General features: G+C 35.1%; 1 protein-coding gene across 4 annotated transcripts in view; it reads right to left on the reverse strand.

Annotated features, from left to right (window-relative positions):
- The window catches only part of LOC124948012 (putative mediator of RNA polymerase II transcription subunit 26), a 102419-nt gene that overhangs the window by 13930 nt on the left and 73489 nt on the right, over positions 1–15000 (reverse strand). For all 4 annotated transcript variants that reach the window (XM_047491022.1, XM_047491020.1, XM_047491018.1 and 1 more), the window contains 2 exons: positions 11924–12064; positions 7749–7875 (listed from right to left, as the gene is read on the reverse strand). In XM_047491022.1, the coding sequence (XP_047346978.1) occupies positions 7749–7875; positions 11924–12064 (268 nt within the window). The remainder of the gene's footprint in view (positions 1–7748; positions 7876–11923; positions 12065–15000) is intronic.

Below are 15000 nucleotides of genomic sequence, written 5' to 3' on the forward strand. Positions count from 1 at the left end.
TTTCTACGGGCAATCCTCATTAGTCAAATTTTCAAGGGTGGATATATATATATATATATATATATATATATATATATATATGTTTCTCTCTCTTTCTCTTTTTCTCTCGTTATACAATTAGTCTGATTTTCCTTGTCACGCAATTTGTTTTTCAGAGAATGAAAAAATAAAAACAGTGAGAGGGAGAAAGAGATAGAGAAAATACGAAAAGTAGAGAGATATAAGTGCGCGCGCGGATGTATTTTTAATTAAATCGAGAAAATATGTATAAACTAGGTAAAGTTCCTGGTACGAGGAGGTAACGCGAATCGTATTCCCAACTCAATTTGCGAGAGTGTCATCAACGATAGGGCCATTTACGAAGGTTTCCCGTGGCCGAGACTTCGATAACTTTCATCAAAAAACGATGTTTATTCAACCACCGTTCATTTATTATTTCTTTGATAAAAATCGTGCGTGTTACTTTGTTTGTAAATACAATCGATATACTTATACGCTTGAATTAAACAAAGGCCCTTGATAACGTATTCCGAATATATTTGCGTACACACGAATGAGAACTAGAAGGAGAGAGAGAGAGAGAGAGAGAGAGAGAGAGAGAAATAGAGAGAAAAAGAGGAATCGATTCGAGTTACAAATTAAATGTTATGTAAATGGAATCGATAGGTATGCGCTAGTTATTCACCCGAAGTCCTATTTCAGAGAGCGTTATCATTGTCGACTGTAACGATTAACAAAAATTCCAACCCTCTCACTCTGCCCTCTCACTCCTCTCCCTCACCTCTCCCCGACCTTACGCGGTTCGATTGGATAGAATACTTTTTTCCTTGTGACTGTATACGTTGACAATTTAGCGTGTAAATATATGTATATATATGTTTGTGGATGTGCATGTACATTCCACGCATGCTCGCACGCGCGCGAGCGTGTGTGTGTGTGTGTGTGTACAGGATTGGGTAACTAATTTTATGACTTTATTGCAGATGCATTTATGTAAAAATAAATATGAACGAAAGTTGCATAAATTTATCCGTGTTATTGATATGAGACAAAGGGTAGAGAGATAGAGATAGATAGATAGACAGATAGATAGATAAATAGATAGATATATAGATAGATAGAGAGAGGGGAGATTATTTTTTTTTTTTTTTTTTTTTATTTACATAATCCATTTCGAATTCACATTTGCGAAAATACAATAAAAGTACAATTTTTTTCGGTCATATTGAAAACAAAGAAAAAAAAGGAAAAAAAAAAGTAAACTATCTCCACCATCCATCTGATCGGTGTTTTTATTGAAAGAGAAAAAGAAAAACAAAAGCAAAAAAGAAAAAAAAAGAATGAAAAAGAAGAAAGGAAAAGCAAAACGAATAAAAAGAAAATGAAAAGAAAAAAGAATAAAAAAAAAAAAAAAAAAAGAAAAAAGAAAAAAGAGAAAAGAGAGAAATAACAGAAAGGAAGTAAAAAGAAGAAAAAGGAGAAGAAGAAGAAAAAAAAAAAAGAAAGAGAAAAAGGAAGAAAAGAGATTGAATTTAATATCGACGAAGCATTTAAAAAGAGTGGACTCGTTTGAATAATCCTCTGGAAAATAAAATGTCGCGTCAAGGGATGGGATATCAAAGGGGAACTCTCAAAGAGACAAGTATAAAGTCGAGTGAAGTATCGTTCTCTGTTAGCTTTCTTATGAGCAAAAAATGCATCGATCCTTTTCCGTTAGTTTCAGGGAGAATGCCAGCGTGGATTCCATGCTCGTTACGATTCTAACTTGTGTGTATATATATGTGTGTGTGTGTGTGTGTATGTATGTGTGTGTGTGTATGTATGAATTTTACTCCGTTATTTTATCCGGAAAAATCAAGTGGAATAACATAAACGATATATCGAAGGATGGGCTTGAAGATGAATAAAAAAGAGAGAGAGAGAGAGAGAGAGAGAGAGAGAGAGAGAGAGAAAAATAAAGACCAAAGGGTACAAACGAAAACGAGGTGGATCTCTTTTCTTTTTTCTTTTGGTGGACGGGATTTTCATCCAACTTTGCGGCGCCACCGTTCACGTTATAAACGTCGTCGATGGATTACGTTTTACAACAACTGGAAAAAGGGTTTATCGATTGGCCATTTCACGATGATATCTTTTGCGAAATGTCAAAGTACTCGGCCGTTTTATGATTCCTCATAAAATGAATCCGGTGTTACGTCGTTGGCATAGATATCGTTGCGTGTAATTACCATATTCTCTCTCTCTCTGTTATTTTTCTTTTTTTTGTTTTTTTTATTACTAACTGTCTTATCGTTAATTTCTTTTAAATGTATTGGCTTAATTGCAAGCAAGCACATTCGAGAGAACACTTTCCCATTAATTTCTATTTAATTTTTATATATCTATCCTTTTTTATTTTTATATATCCATCGTAGATAAAAGAAAGGAAGAAAGAAAGAAAGAAATAAAGAAAGAAAAAAAATGCTTTTAAATCGCGCACAAAGTAATCCGTGTTTATTAAACTCTTTTGAAAATATAGAGAAATGAAGAAGAAGAAGAAGAAATTCGGTCTCGACCTTTGACACGCTTTCGCAAAGTCACGCTAAACGAAAGTACAACCTATAAACGATATAATCTATATAGGGTCAAGCGAATGAACGAACGAGCGAACGAACGAGCAAGCGAGCGAGAGAACTTTTCCTCTTTTTCCGTCTCTCTTTCTCTTTGTAGAAAGAATCCGATCGATTTTTATCAAGGCCGGATTCGTAATGAATATACAAATAGAGGGTGGTAAGAGAGTGACGGGTCAAGGGTCACCGCTTTCGACGAATTAACTCGATTTGATTAGTTCCTAATTAAGTATAAGAGCGTTATAATAATATCTAATGATAAGTTAGAGAACTAGAGAAGTTCATCTAAAAGTTTTTTTTTCCATCGTTTATTCGACTGAAAACGTTCAACTTTCTTCTTCCCGTCGAGTAAAAGCATTAATTATGGGATGAAATTTTTTAAACGATTACTCAGCACACGTACTATATAAATGTATGCATCTACGTACGCATTTATACAAGCGTATAAGAGTTCTGTATGAGTTCTATGAAGGATGGATGGGATGAAGAGGGAAGGAAGGAGGGGGTACTTAGTGGTGGTGGATAATAAAGGAGAAAAGCGCGGCTCTGTGTTAAAAACCGACTCAACTTGGTTCTCGTCAAAGTTAACGATAGAGTTAATTAGTTAATTTCGCAAAGGTCCTTTCAATTCTATTTGAAATTTCATTTCTTCGTTAATTTCCTCTTAGGATAATATTTTAAAGTTTTTTACTTTTCTCTATTGTATTTCTACTTGAATTTGAGATTCGGGTACTGCCGTTCTTACTTATGCAGGTATGCATGCAGATAAAAATCCCTTTGAACGGTAGAAACTTGACATAGTAATAATACCGGATAGTTCGGATCCGGGCACTCTTCTCAATAGCAGTAGACGAAAAAGCAAAGACGAAATCTAAAAGATTCAAAAAAGGCAAAATCTCCGAATACTCGCAAAAATCGATTTGATTTTCTTTTCGTGAAAAGTAAAACGTGTTAGGAACTAAAATGATGAGAAATAGAGTTCGTTCTCGGGGAAAAATCTTATCCGAGTACTATCGAAAATTCCCTTGAAAAGTTTAAAGAAAAGAGGAAAAAAGGGAAAGAGGTAAAAATCTTTTTCGATCGGAAAGAATAAGAATTTTTATAGCCTTTCGTTTCAACATTCTAGATCGTTTCCGTTACACGAAAGGTTGGAACTATGCTATCGCGAAGAACTCGAGTGTATCTATGTATGTACGTATGTATATATATATATATATATAATATATATATATGTCGCTCGTTTGAAGGATCACTTGGATAATGCGTTAGAATTTATCCGTGAATTCGTATTTTCGAAGGTGCATTGTCGCAGGTCTCGTGAGAAGAGAAACAGATGCGGCTTGTAAGGGGATCATCCGTGACTAGGTATAAGATAGTAATAGTAGTAGTAGTAGTAGTAGTAGTAGTAGTAGTGATGCCATAATAAAAATTGAAAATAGACAGTGAGACAGAAAGAGAGAGAGAGAGAGAGAGAGGGGGGGGGAGGGGATAAATCAACAAAGTTATTCAAGATGAATCAAATTCATGAACTTAAACAACCTATTACCATTTAATGCGTTTAATGCGTTTAATATGTTCGATCGAACGGGAGTAAGAATTAACGTGAGACAGAGAAAAACAGAGAGAGAGAGAGAGAGAGAGAGAGAGAGAGAGAGAGAGGAGGGGGGGGGAGAAGAAGTTAATAAAATTTTTAAAGACAAGTAAAAATCATGAATGTTAAAGTTTTCATCGTTTAATGTTAGTTCGATTGAATGAAAGTAACGTGACTTGCTAACTTGAAACTTTCGATAAAAGGAACTCTAAGAAGAAATTAATGCTACGTGATTGGACACGATCGACAATTGATTTAACGTAACCACCATGGAGAAATTCGCAATTCGAAGCAGTTTAAAGAGAGACCGGATAGTAAAACGGGAAGAGAGACATAGTGTGTTTGAAAGAGAGAGAGAGAGAGAGAGAAAGAAAGAAAGACTGCAAGCACTGCACTTTGTCTCGGAATAAAATCTTCGATAGAGAAGAAGATAGAGTAAATAATACATATACCTACATATACCTTTTAACATACAATATTTTTTTGCAATAGGGAATCAAGGACGATGACGTATCAACGAGAAAGCTTATGTAAGTATAGAAATGCGTATATTATTTTTTTCTTTTCATTTTTTGTTTCTCATTTTTCTTTCCTTTTTTCTTTTTGTTTTTTTTTTTTTTTCTTTTTTTCAAATTCTCATTTATACGGGGGATGAAAACACAATGAAATTCAGTATGAAAAGCGAGATAAACGGAAAGGAATAAATAAAAAAAAAAAGGTAAAAGAAAGAGAAGGAGAAGAAGAAGAAGCAAAAAAGAAGAAGAAGAAGAAGAGCGAAAGTCTATTCGCCTTTCATTCTCGAAGTATCTCACCCTCGAAGCCCCTCTTTTGTCTCCCGGCCTTCGAAGACGAGTTTCGAAAGCCGATCCTTTTATTCTTCCCTCTCTCTCTCTCTCTCTCTCTCTCTCTCCCTCTATCTATTTCTCTTCTTTTCTCTTCTCTCTTTCTCTCTCTTCCTCTCTGACAATATCGTCTTCCGTGTCCTACCTTAAACGAAGTTCAACAAGTTCCACACTCGAAACTTTGCCAATGTGGTAGGAAAGAAAGGGACCTCTTCCGAACGTTGCGTTTCGTGAAAAAGTGCCTTTGTTTTCCGAAAGCGAATTGATGGATATATATATACGTATGGGTGTGTGTGTTATATTATATATATATATGTGTGTGTGTAATAGATATATAGACATGAGCTGGAAAAACGTGTGCTTATCCTCACACTCTCTCTCTCTCTCTCTCTCTCTCTCTCTCTCTATGTATATATATATACGAAGTGTGGAATCGATAACCATTGTTAGCTATGAAATTTGTTGATTCACTGACTTTAGAGAAGAGATGATTCAAAACAAAAATTTGATATAAATTTTATGGATAAAAAAAAATAAACGTACGAGAAAATATATACGATACGTTTAATGGTTATTGACTTACCCCATTTTTTTTTGTTTACTATATATATATATATATATATATATATATATATATATATATATATATATAAATTTGTCGGTTCATTGATTTTATTAGAATGAGATAATTGGAAATAAGGATTTTATATAAATTTACAAATAAAAAAATAAACGTGCAAGAAGATATATTTGAAATATTAATATCTACTGACACTTACCCCATTTATTTTATATATACATACATATACACACACATATGTATTATATATATATATATATATATATATATATATATATATATCTATTTTTCTTATGTTTTCTCTTCTCTCGTACGCTTCCCGATAGAATCAAGAATGAATAGGGCACTATTACGGCTAACGGCGCGTTCTGAATGCGGGCCAAGTGGCAGTACGCGAGGATGTCGGAAGAGAAGCAGAAAGTTCGCGATATGCTACCAGGAAGAAGGGGGAACAAGAAAGAGAGAGAGAGAGAGAGAGAGAGAGAGAGTGAGAGAGAGAGAGAGAGAGAGTAGAAAGCAAGAGAAAATAGGAAGAAAGGGGGATGGAAACGTCGAGCGTCTAGCTTCGTCGTTTATTTTCCACGTTCTGTCCATTCGTTTCTCGATGTTTCGTGAAAACCCAAGGAAAAACCAACGTCGACCAGCATCTCTCTTTCTTTGTCCTTTAATATCATTGTTGAACGTTCCAAAAAAAAAAAAAAGAAAAAAAGAAAAAAAAAAGAAGTCATTTTTATTATTCTATATTATTGTATTTGTTAAAATCAGCATATTAAGAAATTTTCTAATCACCTGGCAAAATTTTCAATTATAAATATATCTATAGATATAAAATCGTAATAATGCATTATTATTAATTTATTATATATATATATATGTGTGCGTGTATGTGCGTGTATATATATATATATATATATATATATATATATAGACATATAGATATATGGATATAAGAGCGGAACAAGTTCTTGCTGAACTATTCCTAAGAATTGCTCCATTTTCCTAGGTCATCTAAAAACGGAAATTATCTAATCGCGTTTCTCGGCATGGTGACTACGTGCGTCAAACGACACAAGTTAAAGATGGAGACACTTTTCGGCACATACAAAAAGCCATTTAAAGATCTTGATTTATGGGACATGCTCTTGAAAAGATTAAAGAAATAATAATAACAAAAAGAAAAAAAAAAAAAAAAAAAAAAGAAAGAAAAGGAAAAAAAGAAAAAAAGTGGAGAGAGAGAAAGAAATAAAACGAAAGAAAAATTTTTATTACTTTCGTTCTCCAATTTTTATACATTATTGTATCAATCTCGTACATGATTATATTGTATGTAAAATAATAAATGAGTATAATTTTTTTAACGGATAATTTGAAAAATATGAAAATAATTTCGTAGTTACAAAACCACCAATCTCTATGAATATCCAATAACATTGTATTACAATATATATATATATATATATATATATATATATATATATATATGATATACCCCGATGGCAAAGGGAAATAACTGGAGTAAACTAGCGTGCGAATAGAGCTCGTGTGCCGTAGATATAACGATCCGAACAATATAATCGCTAATTAACGAGATACGCACGGTGCCGCGTACCACCGGCATAGCTTATGAATTCCAATCGAAACCGAGGATGCTCCCCGACGTAACGATGACCGAAGTGCAGGAGGAGAGACATGCGCGATACACAACGCAACGCAACGCAACACAAGACAACACAACACAACACAATACAGTACAATATAACACATATATATACGACGTGACGAGGAAGGTGAATACGTACACCACGTATATCTATCTATATATGTACATATGCATACATACATACATACATACAAACATATATATATATATATATATATATATATATATATATTATACTCTCTATACGTAGTGTGTAAATTCAAGTTGTGTATTGGTCGACGAATCTCGTGAATGCGAATACAGGGATCGAGAGATAGGTCGAGTGAGGGCAATGAAGAGGGAGTAGGGAGTGAGGAGTTGGAGGGGGGCGGGGAGGAAAAGGGAAGCGGGGTAGGTTAGGTAAATGGGTGATAGAGAAGGTACGGGTGTAGGTTTGGTATAGGAAAAGCAAATGCAATCAACTTACTCAGCGTTGCGTTGTTGGCTCGCGACTGGTCGGTCTGAGATCTGAGTAACCGCAGACGATTCAGTTTGCTCTGTTGCTGGTCCAGTCTGTGTCTCAATCTAGCGAGTTTGTCCTGCTGTGCTGGCTCCTGTAACACCAAAAGGAGAGACCACCATGCACCACGGTCACTGAAGTACGATTCTCCTCGAGAAGTCTTTTACAAGAAGAAATGTATTTATTCTCGAGGTGTGATCGAATTACGACGATCTACGGAGGATTCCCTTCTTTTCTCGATTTTATTTACGGTCACGTATAGAAAGACATTCTTGATAAACTCGGTTTAAAACAAAGGAAGAAAGAAAAGGAGATAGATAGAGAGATAGAGAGTTAGAGAGAGAGAGAGAGAGAGAGAGAGAGAGAGAGAGAAAGAGAGATGTATGGGAAAATAAATTCACGTTAGAAAAAGAAGAATTGTTTGTCTGTTTCTTTTAATATTTTCTTTCTTATTTCTTTTCTTTTCTTTTTTTTGTTGTTGTTTGTCTCTTCATTGGAAAAAGAGAACAAGATCTTATCTTTCATAAAATCTAGGTCGAAAAAACCTCACGGATAAGGGAAAAAGAACGAGGAAGAGACTAAGAAATAGGGAAAAATAACGAGAGAGAGAGAGAGAGAGAGAGAGAGAGGGTGCACATTTAATTTAAGCGTTAAACATTCTTTTGCGAATGATTTTAAAAGCTTCGCGTTATTTCGTAAAACTTCCTTTCCCATCTAACTTATTTAATCCTATCACCAGTTTCTTCAATCTCTTTCAACTTTCGTACATTTATATACTCTTATCTCGACGATTTTTAACGATAAAGAAAGAGAATTATATAAATTCAACCTTTGTCCTTAACAATAAGCGATGTTCGTCCGTATCGAAGTATTGGAAAAAATTTGTCGTCGGATAAAAACATATGAAGAAATAAAATTAAAAAAAAAAAAAAAAAAAAAAACCATGACGTTAGTAGGATAAATATATTCTAAAGAATACGAATGGATCGTTCGATCGACGATAAGATTGTTTGAAAATAAAGTAAAAAAATAAAAAAAAAAAAAAAAAAAAAAAAAAAAAAAAAAAAAAAAGAAAAACTTACGAGCTTTTATACTCTGAGAAAATTGAATATCGAAGGAAATATCGTGGTATATGGGGAAAAATGAGTATGAAAAGTTCAAAAGCCTAAGGGGCTTAGGCTAACACGAATCAGAAATCGGATCGACATATTTTTCTATTCGTCCACTAATTCCTATTGATCGTTAGAATAGATGTTCTATGACTTTAGGACAGATCGTACGTATATATACATGCATACATACATACATATTAAATACTTCGTATTTACTTACTACCGTTACTGTATCTTTCTATCATATTTTTCTCTTTCTTTTCTTCTTTCTTTCCCTTTCCTTTATCCTATCTTTCCTTTTTTCCTTGCACCCGTAAGAAAAGAAATAAAACCGCGAAATGATGGATAAAACCCGATGTCTTCGGTTATCGAGAGTCCAATTCGATTCTGAGATAGGAAAGGGGATTCTGTACGGCGGATTAGGACCATCGTGTTCTCGATATATTAGAGGGTATATGTCTAGAGATAGAGTGAGAGTAAAAGAGAGAGAGAGAGAGAGAGAGAGACGACTAGAACGTGTGACCTTTTCAGTATAGAATTCGCCGTAGAAATGAAGGATCTCGCGTGGTACCATAGCCATATAGGAAGATCAATATGTTCCAAGTGATATGTAGGTAACTATGCGAGATCGCTTTCCATTTTGAAAATTCCTCCGCATTCCTCGTCCGCGCAAGTATGTGTCTACGTCTTGTGTGCGCGCGTATGTGTCTGTGTGTGTGTGTGTATGTATGTATGTGAAAGAACGAACCATTGCGTGCTTTCCTCGATTTAACTTCCTATCACGCTATCATCATATACCTATATATATATATATATATATATATATATATATATATATATATATATTATATATATATTATAACGTCCTATCATGAATATAGATGAGACATTTTATGAAATAGACAAATGATATTAATAGGAAAAAAAAAAATAATAATTTTCCGAAAAGAAGACAGAGAGACAGAGAGACAGACAGACAGACAGACAGATAGAGAGAGGAGAGAGAGAGAGAGAGAGCTGATACATACTTGAAGAAACCCGTAATACGTAAGAAGTGCCAGGAAGGGCAAAAAGGAAGGTAGAGAGGAAGGAGGGAGGGAGAGAGAGGGAGGGAGGGAGAGAGAGAGAGAGAGAGAGTGAGAAAGCATACGACATAGATCCGATTACACGTCATAGACTCTATTGCCGTCGGTTAATCGGGTTAATATCGAACGTGAAGAGACACTTGGTCCGTTATTCGCGCTTCACACGAGCCACTACTACTACTACTACTACTACTATACTAGTACTATTACTAGTACTATTATTACCACCACTATTACTCGTCATGAGGGTTAAGTAGCTACCGAGGAGGACGAGGAGAATCTCGTAAGAGCTTGCCTTTTCCTTCTTCATTGCCAGGATGGAGATACATGATACCTCTCATTATACGCACGCATGCATCTAAAGTATTATCTATCCCCCCCTCTCTCTCTCTCTCTCTCTCTCTCACTTTCTCTCGTCACCCGATAGTAACCAATCGACCTATCTCTCTCTCTCTCTCTCGATAACTTGAAAATTCTTTTGTCAGCTCGCGAACACAGCTCGAAATTCGAAGAACCCTCGGAACTCCGTTCATCCTTCTTCTCATCTTTTTTCTTTCCCCACTCCCACTGCCACCCACTCCCCATCCCACCCTATCCTATCCTCAATTCCATCTTCAATCTCATCTCTCCATCCCCTCCTCCACCCTTCGATCATCGAGGAGACAAAGAATAGTAGTCATCGATTTTTTTTTTACGTTTGGGAATAAAGGACTTATACCATGAAAACACGGTTATTGCGAAAAATTGACGCGTCACGCTCGAAATATACATACATACATATATATATATATATATATATATTATATATATATACCTATCTACCTACCTATCTGTGTTCTACCTATCTAGGTATAATAGATACATATCTACCTATCTCTACCTAAACCGATCGATTCGAACGACCACGAATTTCAATTTACCCGCAGAAAATTCGATCAGAGTTGGCAGTTTCAACGGATACGATGACAATGACAATGACGAGGACGAGGACGACGACGACGACGACGACGACGATAACGTCGACACGACGATGAGTAACAAGGGACGAAGGGACGAGGGCAGCTCATTGCTGTTGTTCTTCTCTCGCTTTCCTCATCTCTTGTCCTCTCTGTTTTTTTTTCTTTTCTTTTCCTTTTTTCTTTTTTTTTTTTTTTTTTTACCTTCGCGTTCGATTCTATTCTTGTGTCATTTGTCCGTAATATGATGGATTAAACGTTAAATGCGTTTCGAATCCGGTCTTCCGGCAGACTCTGGTAGACGTCGAAGAAATGAAACGAAACGAAACGAAAAGAAATGAAACGAAATGAAATGAAACGGAATGAAATGAAAAGGAAAAAAGAAAAAGGAAGAAAGAAAGAAAAAAGAGAAGAGAGAGAAAGAGAGAGAAGAAAAGATAGCAATGCTCTCTCTCTCTCTCTCTTTCTCTCTCTCTCTCTCTTTCTCTTTTCCTCTCTTGGAGGAATAGGTAAAGATAGAGAAATAAAATGAAAAATTGAGAGATAGAAGAAGATAGAAGGAGAGAAGGGGTGTCTGGGAAAGGGGTTGAAGAGGGTAACTCGTGACCGATTGGCACATCTCGTTATCGGAAACGAACTCGTTGACAAACGGAAGGACACGAAAGGAGACGCTTCGACGCGCCGATCTTCGAGAATACCGAAGCACAGCGTACTTCTGTTCGACAAATTTCCAGGACGATTTCCTGACAAGAGGAAGAAGAAGAAGAAGATAAGGAAGGAGAAGAAGAAGAAGAGGAAGAAGAAGAAGAAAGTCAAGAGAAGGATGAGAACTGTTGACGAGAAGAAAACACCGATTTCTCTTTCATCTAGCTATCCTCGTTTCTCTTACCTTACATTGCAAAATCTGTCATTTCTCTCTCTCTCTCTCTCTCTCTCTCTCTCTCTCTCTCTCGACTTTCTTTCTCTTCGTTTAACTTACGGTTGCTTACCTGTGCGCCTCGAAGCACGGCTAGACGGGCCTCCTTTTGCTCTAGGAGGCGCCTCTGCTGAGCGATTTCCCGCTGTTGCCTGGCCGCCATGCTTTCAAGCTCGCTGAGCACCAGCACAGCACCACCCCCGCCCACTGGTAACTGAAATGACAAAAATTAATATAAAAGGATATTAATAAAATGAATATTAACAACAGGTTAATGTATATAATATATGTATATATATTTATTATATATACGTATATATAAATGTATGCATATATATATATATATATATATATGTATACATAAATACATATATAGTTATATCTATGATCGCGTAAAACCATTTATTTTATTTCCCGACGAACCACGTTTCAATTATTCCAAATGTTTTATATATATATATATATGTATGTATATAAAACCTAGATATATAGGTATATATGTAAAATATACAAATTATTTCACAAATTATGAAAACTCCTCTCTGTCCCTCTCTCTCCCTCTCTCTCTCTCCCTCTCTCTCTCTCTCTCTCTTTCTCTCTCTCTCTCTCTCTCACGTTCTCTTTTTTCAACTTTGACCATTTGTTTTTTAATTTTCTCTCTTCCTTCCTCCTTTTTCTTCCTCATCCCCAACCCCGCCCCTATCACTCTTTTCTTCTTTGTCCGTGAATTTCACGGAGTTTTTCTTTGTCGTTCGACTGACAGTTAATTATTTCGAAATCTGACGGAAAACTAGAACGGGTTTAACGCTTTAACCCGAATCGTGGTTTAAAGAATCGAGCTTTTCAAGGGGAGATAGAGAGAAAAATGATCTTTCTGTAGAGGGGATTGAGGGAGAGAGGGAGGGAGGAGAGAAAAGGGGATGAGGATAAGATGGGTGAACTGAAAGAAAACGATAGAAAGGAAAGAGCGTCGAAATCAAAGTCGAACCCTATGTGATCGAGGGCGGTTGGGCACTTTCGAAGGGTGCTGGGCCAAACGATAAATGTTCTTTGCTACGATCCTTTTCTCTTTCTCTCTCTCTTTCTCTCTCTCTCTTTACGATGTAGATCTTGAAAAAAAAAAGAAAAAAAAAAAGAAAAAAAAAGAAAAAAGAAGAAAGAAAAAGAGTAAACTTAGTCCCTACGGTCTTATTTTTTATCAATCCATCCGCCGCAAAAAAAAAAAAAAAAGAAACAAATTCTGTACTTTTCGTTTTCTTTTTTTGCTACATAATATATACATATACATACATACATATATATACATATATATATATATATACATATATTTTTTTTTTTATTTAACAAATTATTTTAATAATCATTTTAATTCTTAACACGGATATAATTATTTTCCATTTCGTCACGAATAAAACGAGAATAAGGTCATGAGGAAACAAAGTTATTATTAAGTGTTAGTAAGAAGAAATTCGTTAACAAACAAACTTTCATTGAACGTACACAATCTATGTCCATCGATTATTATTTCCTAGAAACTCGAAGTAAACTTCTATCTTAACGATGTTGTACATGCACACGTACGCGCGCGCGCGCCCTCGCGCGCATACGCATATACAAACACGGACACTTGGGATACACATAGAGACATATCCATAGAAGGTACATATACAAAGTGATGCGCGTTCAGGAAATTAATGCCCGGAATTCTATCAAGGATGTCAGCTCGATGGAGATACGCTCGTTACGCGTCCGTCCTAACGAGCTTGCGTTCTCTACCTGGCAGACATTTTCATTTCTATCACATAAACTATCTTCTCTATTCGAACGAACTGTACAAAATTGATATATATATAATCGCTCGACACATAGAAAATTGTTGTTGTATAGATAAAAGGGGATGGGGGAGGGATAAGAGTGGGGGCGGAGGGGGCGGGGGAAGATACACGGTTTAGAGAAATTAACGACGATCGGCAAATTTTTACTTTTCTTTTTCTTTTTATTATTATTATTATTATTATTATTATTATTTCGATTGATCGATCGATCTTTCAAAGCGTCTTGAAAAAAATATGTGCAAGTAAACCGTATGGATGCGAAAGAACCATAAGGATCACTGAAAGCTGGGAATCGTTATTTGAAACTTTCTTTTGAAAATGAGAACGTAGAGAAAAATATAACTTTGAAACTTTGAAACAAGTCCACAAGTGTGAGTATACTCTTGACTACTTTACATGCACACATACACACACACACATATATATATATATATATATATATACGTACGTACATACGTGAATGCATGAATACATATACACGTCCGTTACGCCATAGGGAAACTTTGCGTGCTTTCCCTTCGAGGATCGATAGAAAAAGATGGAACGTAAGATGTAAATGCAAGAATAGTAAAGAACTACGGAAATTTATTTTCCTTATCCTTTATCCGTCCACACTTACGAATAAAAACTATCCTACGATTTTTGCGATTCTAAGGGATTCGAAAAAAAAAAAAAGAAAAAAGAAAAAGAAAAAGAAATCAGAAGGAAACAAATATTCGAAGGAAAGTAACAATAAAAATGATTATCACTAACGATCAAATTTACGATCGAATTTATTTCAAAATGATATTTTACGTTTAAATCGTTAATCCTATTAAACGATATACGTAATGATTATCGTAAAAAAAAAAAAAAAATAAAACGAACAAAATAATTTTTAATAAGAAATACATAGGAATGTGACTACTCTATAAAGGGACGGTACATACATATATATATATATATATATATATATATATATATATATATATATATATATATAAAAATATATATAATAATATATAAAAAGAAAGATATTAATTAGGCATATTGATTGTTTCGAATCACGATTGAAATATTCATTATTAAATGGAGAATCTATAGAGAAGGAAAGAGAAAGAAATAGAGACTCGATTGATCTTCCTACTCTTTTTCTCTCTCTCTCTCTACATATATATATATATATTGGCGTGGAAATTTCATAGGGAAATTAATTTATATCGAATTTAGAGACCACCGGATGCGGCTTACTATGGCTGACTTTAAAGCATATATCCCTTGTAAGTAGCTAGGTGGCTCTCATATCCTAGCGAATGGTAACATTTGCACGGGCCAA

This window comes from Vespa velutina, chromosome 3 (assembly GCF_912470025.1).
Source record: "Vespa velutina chromosome 3, iVesVel2.1, whole genome shotgun sequence".
NCBI classification, from domain to species: Eukaryota; Metazoa; Arthropoda; class Insecta; order Hymenoptera; family Vespidae; genus Vespa; species Vespa velutina.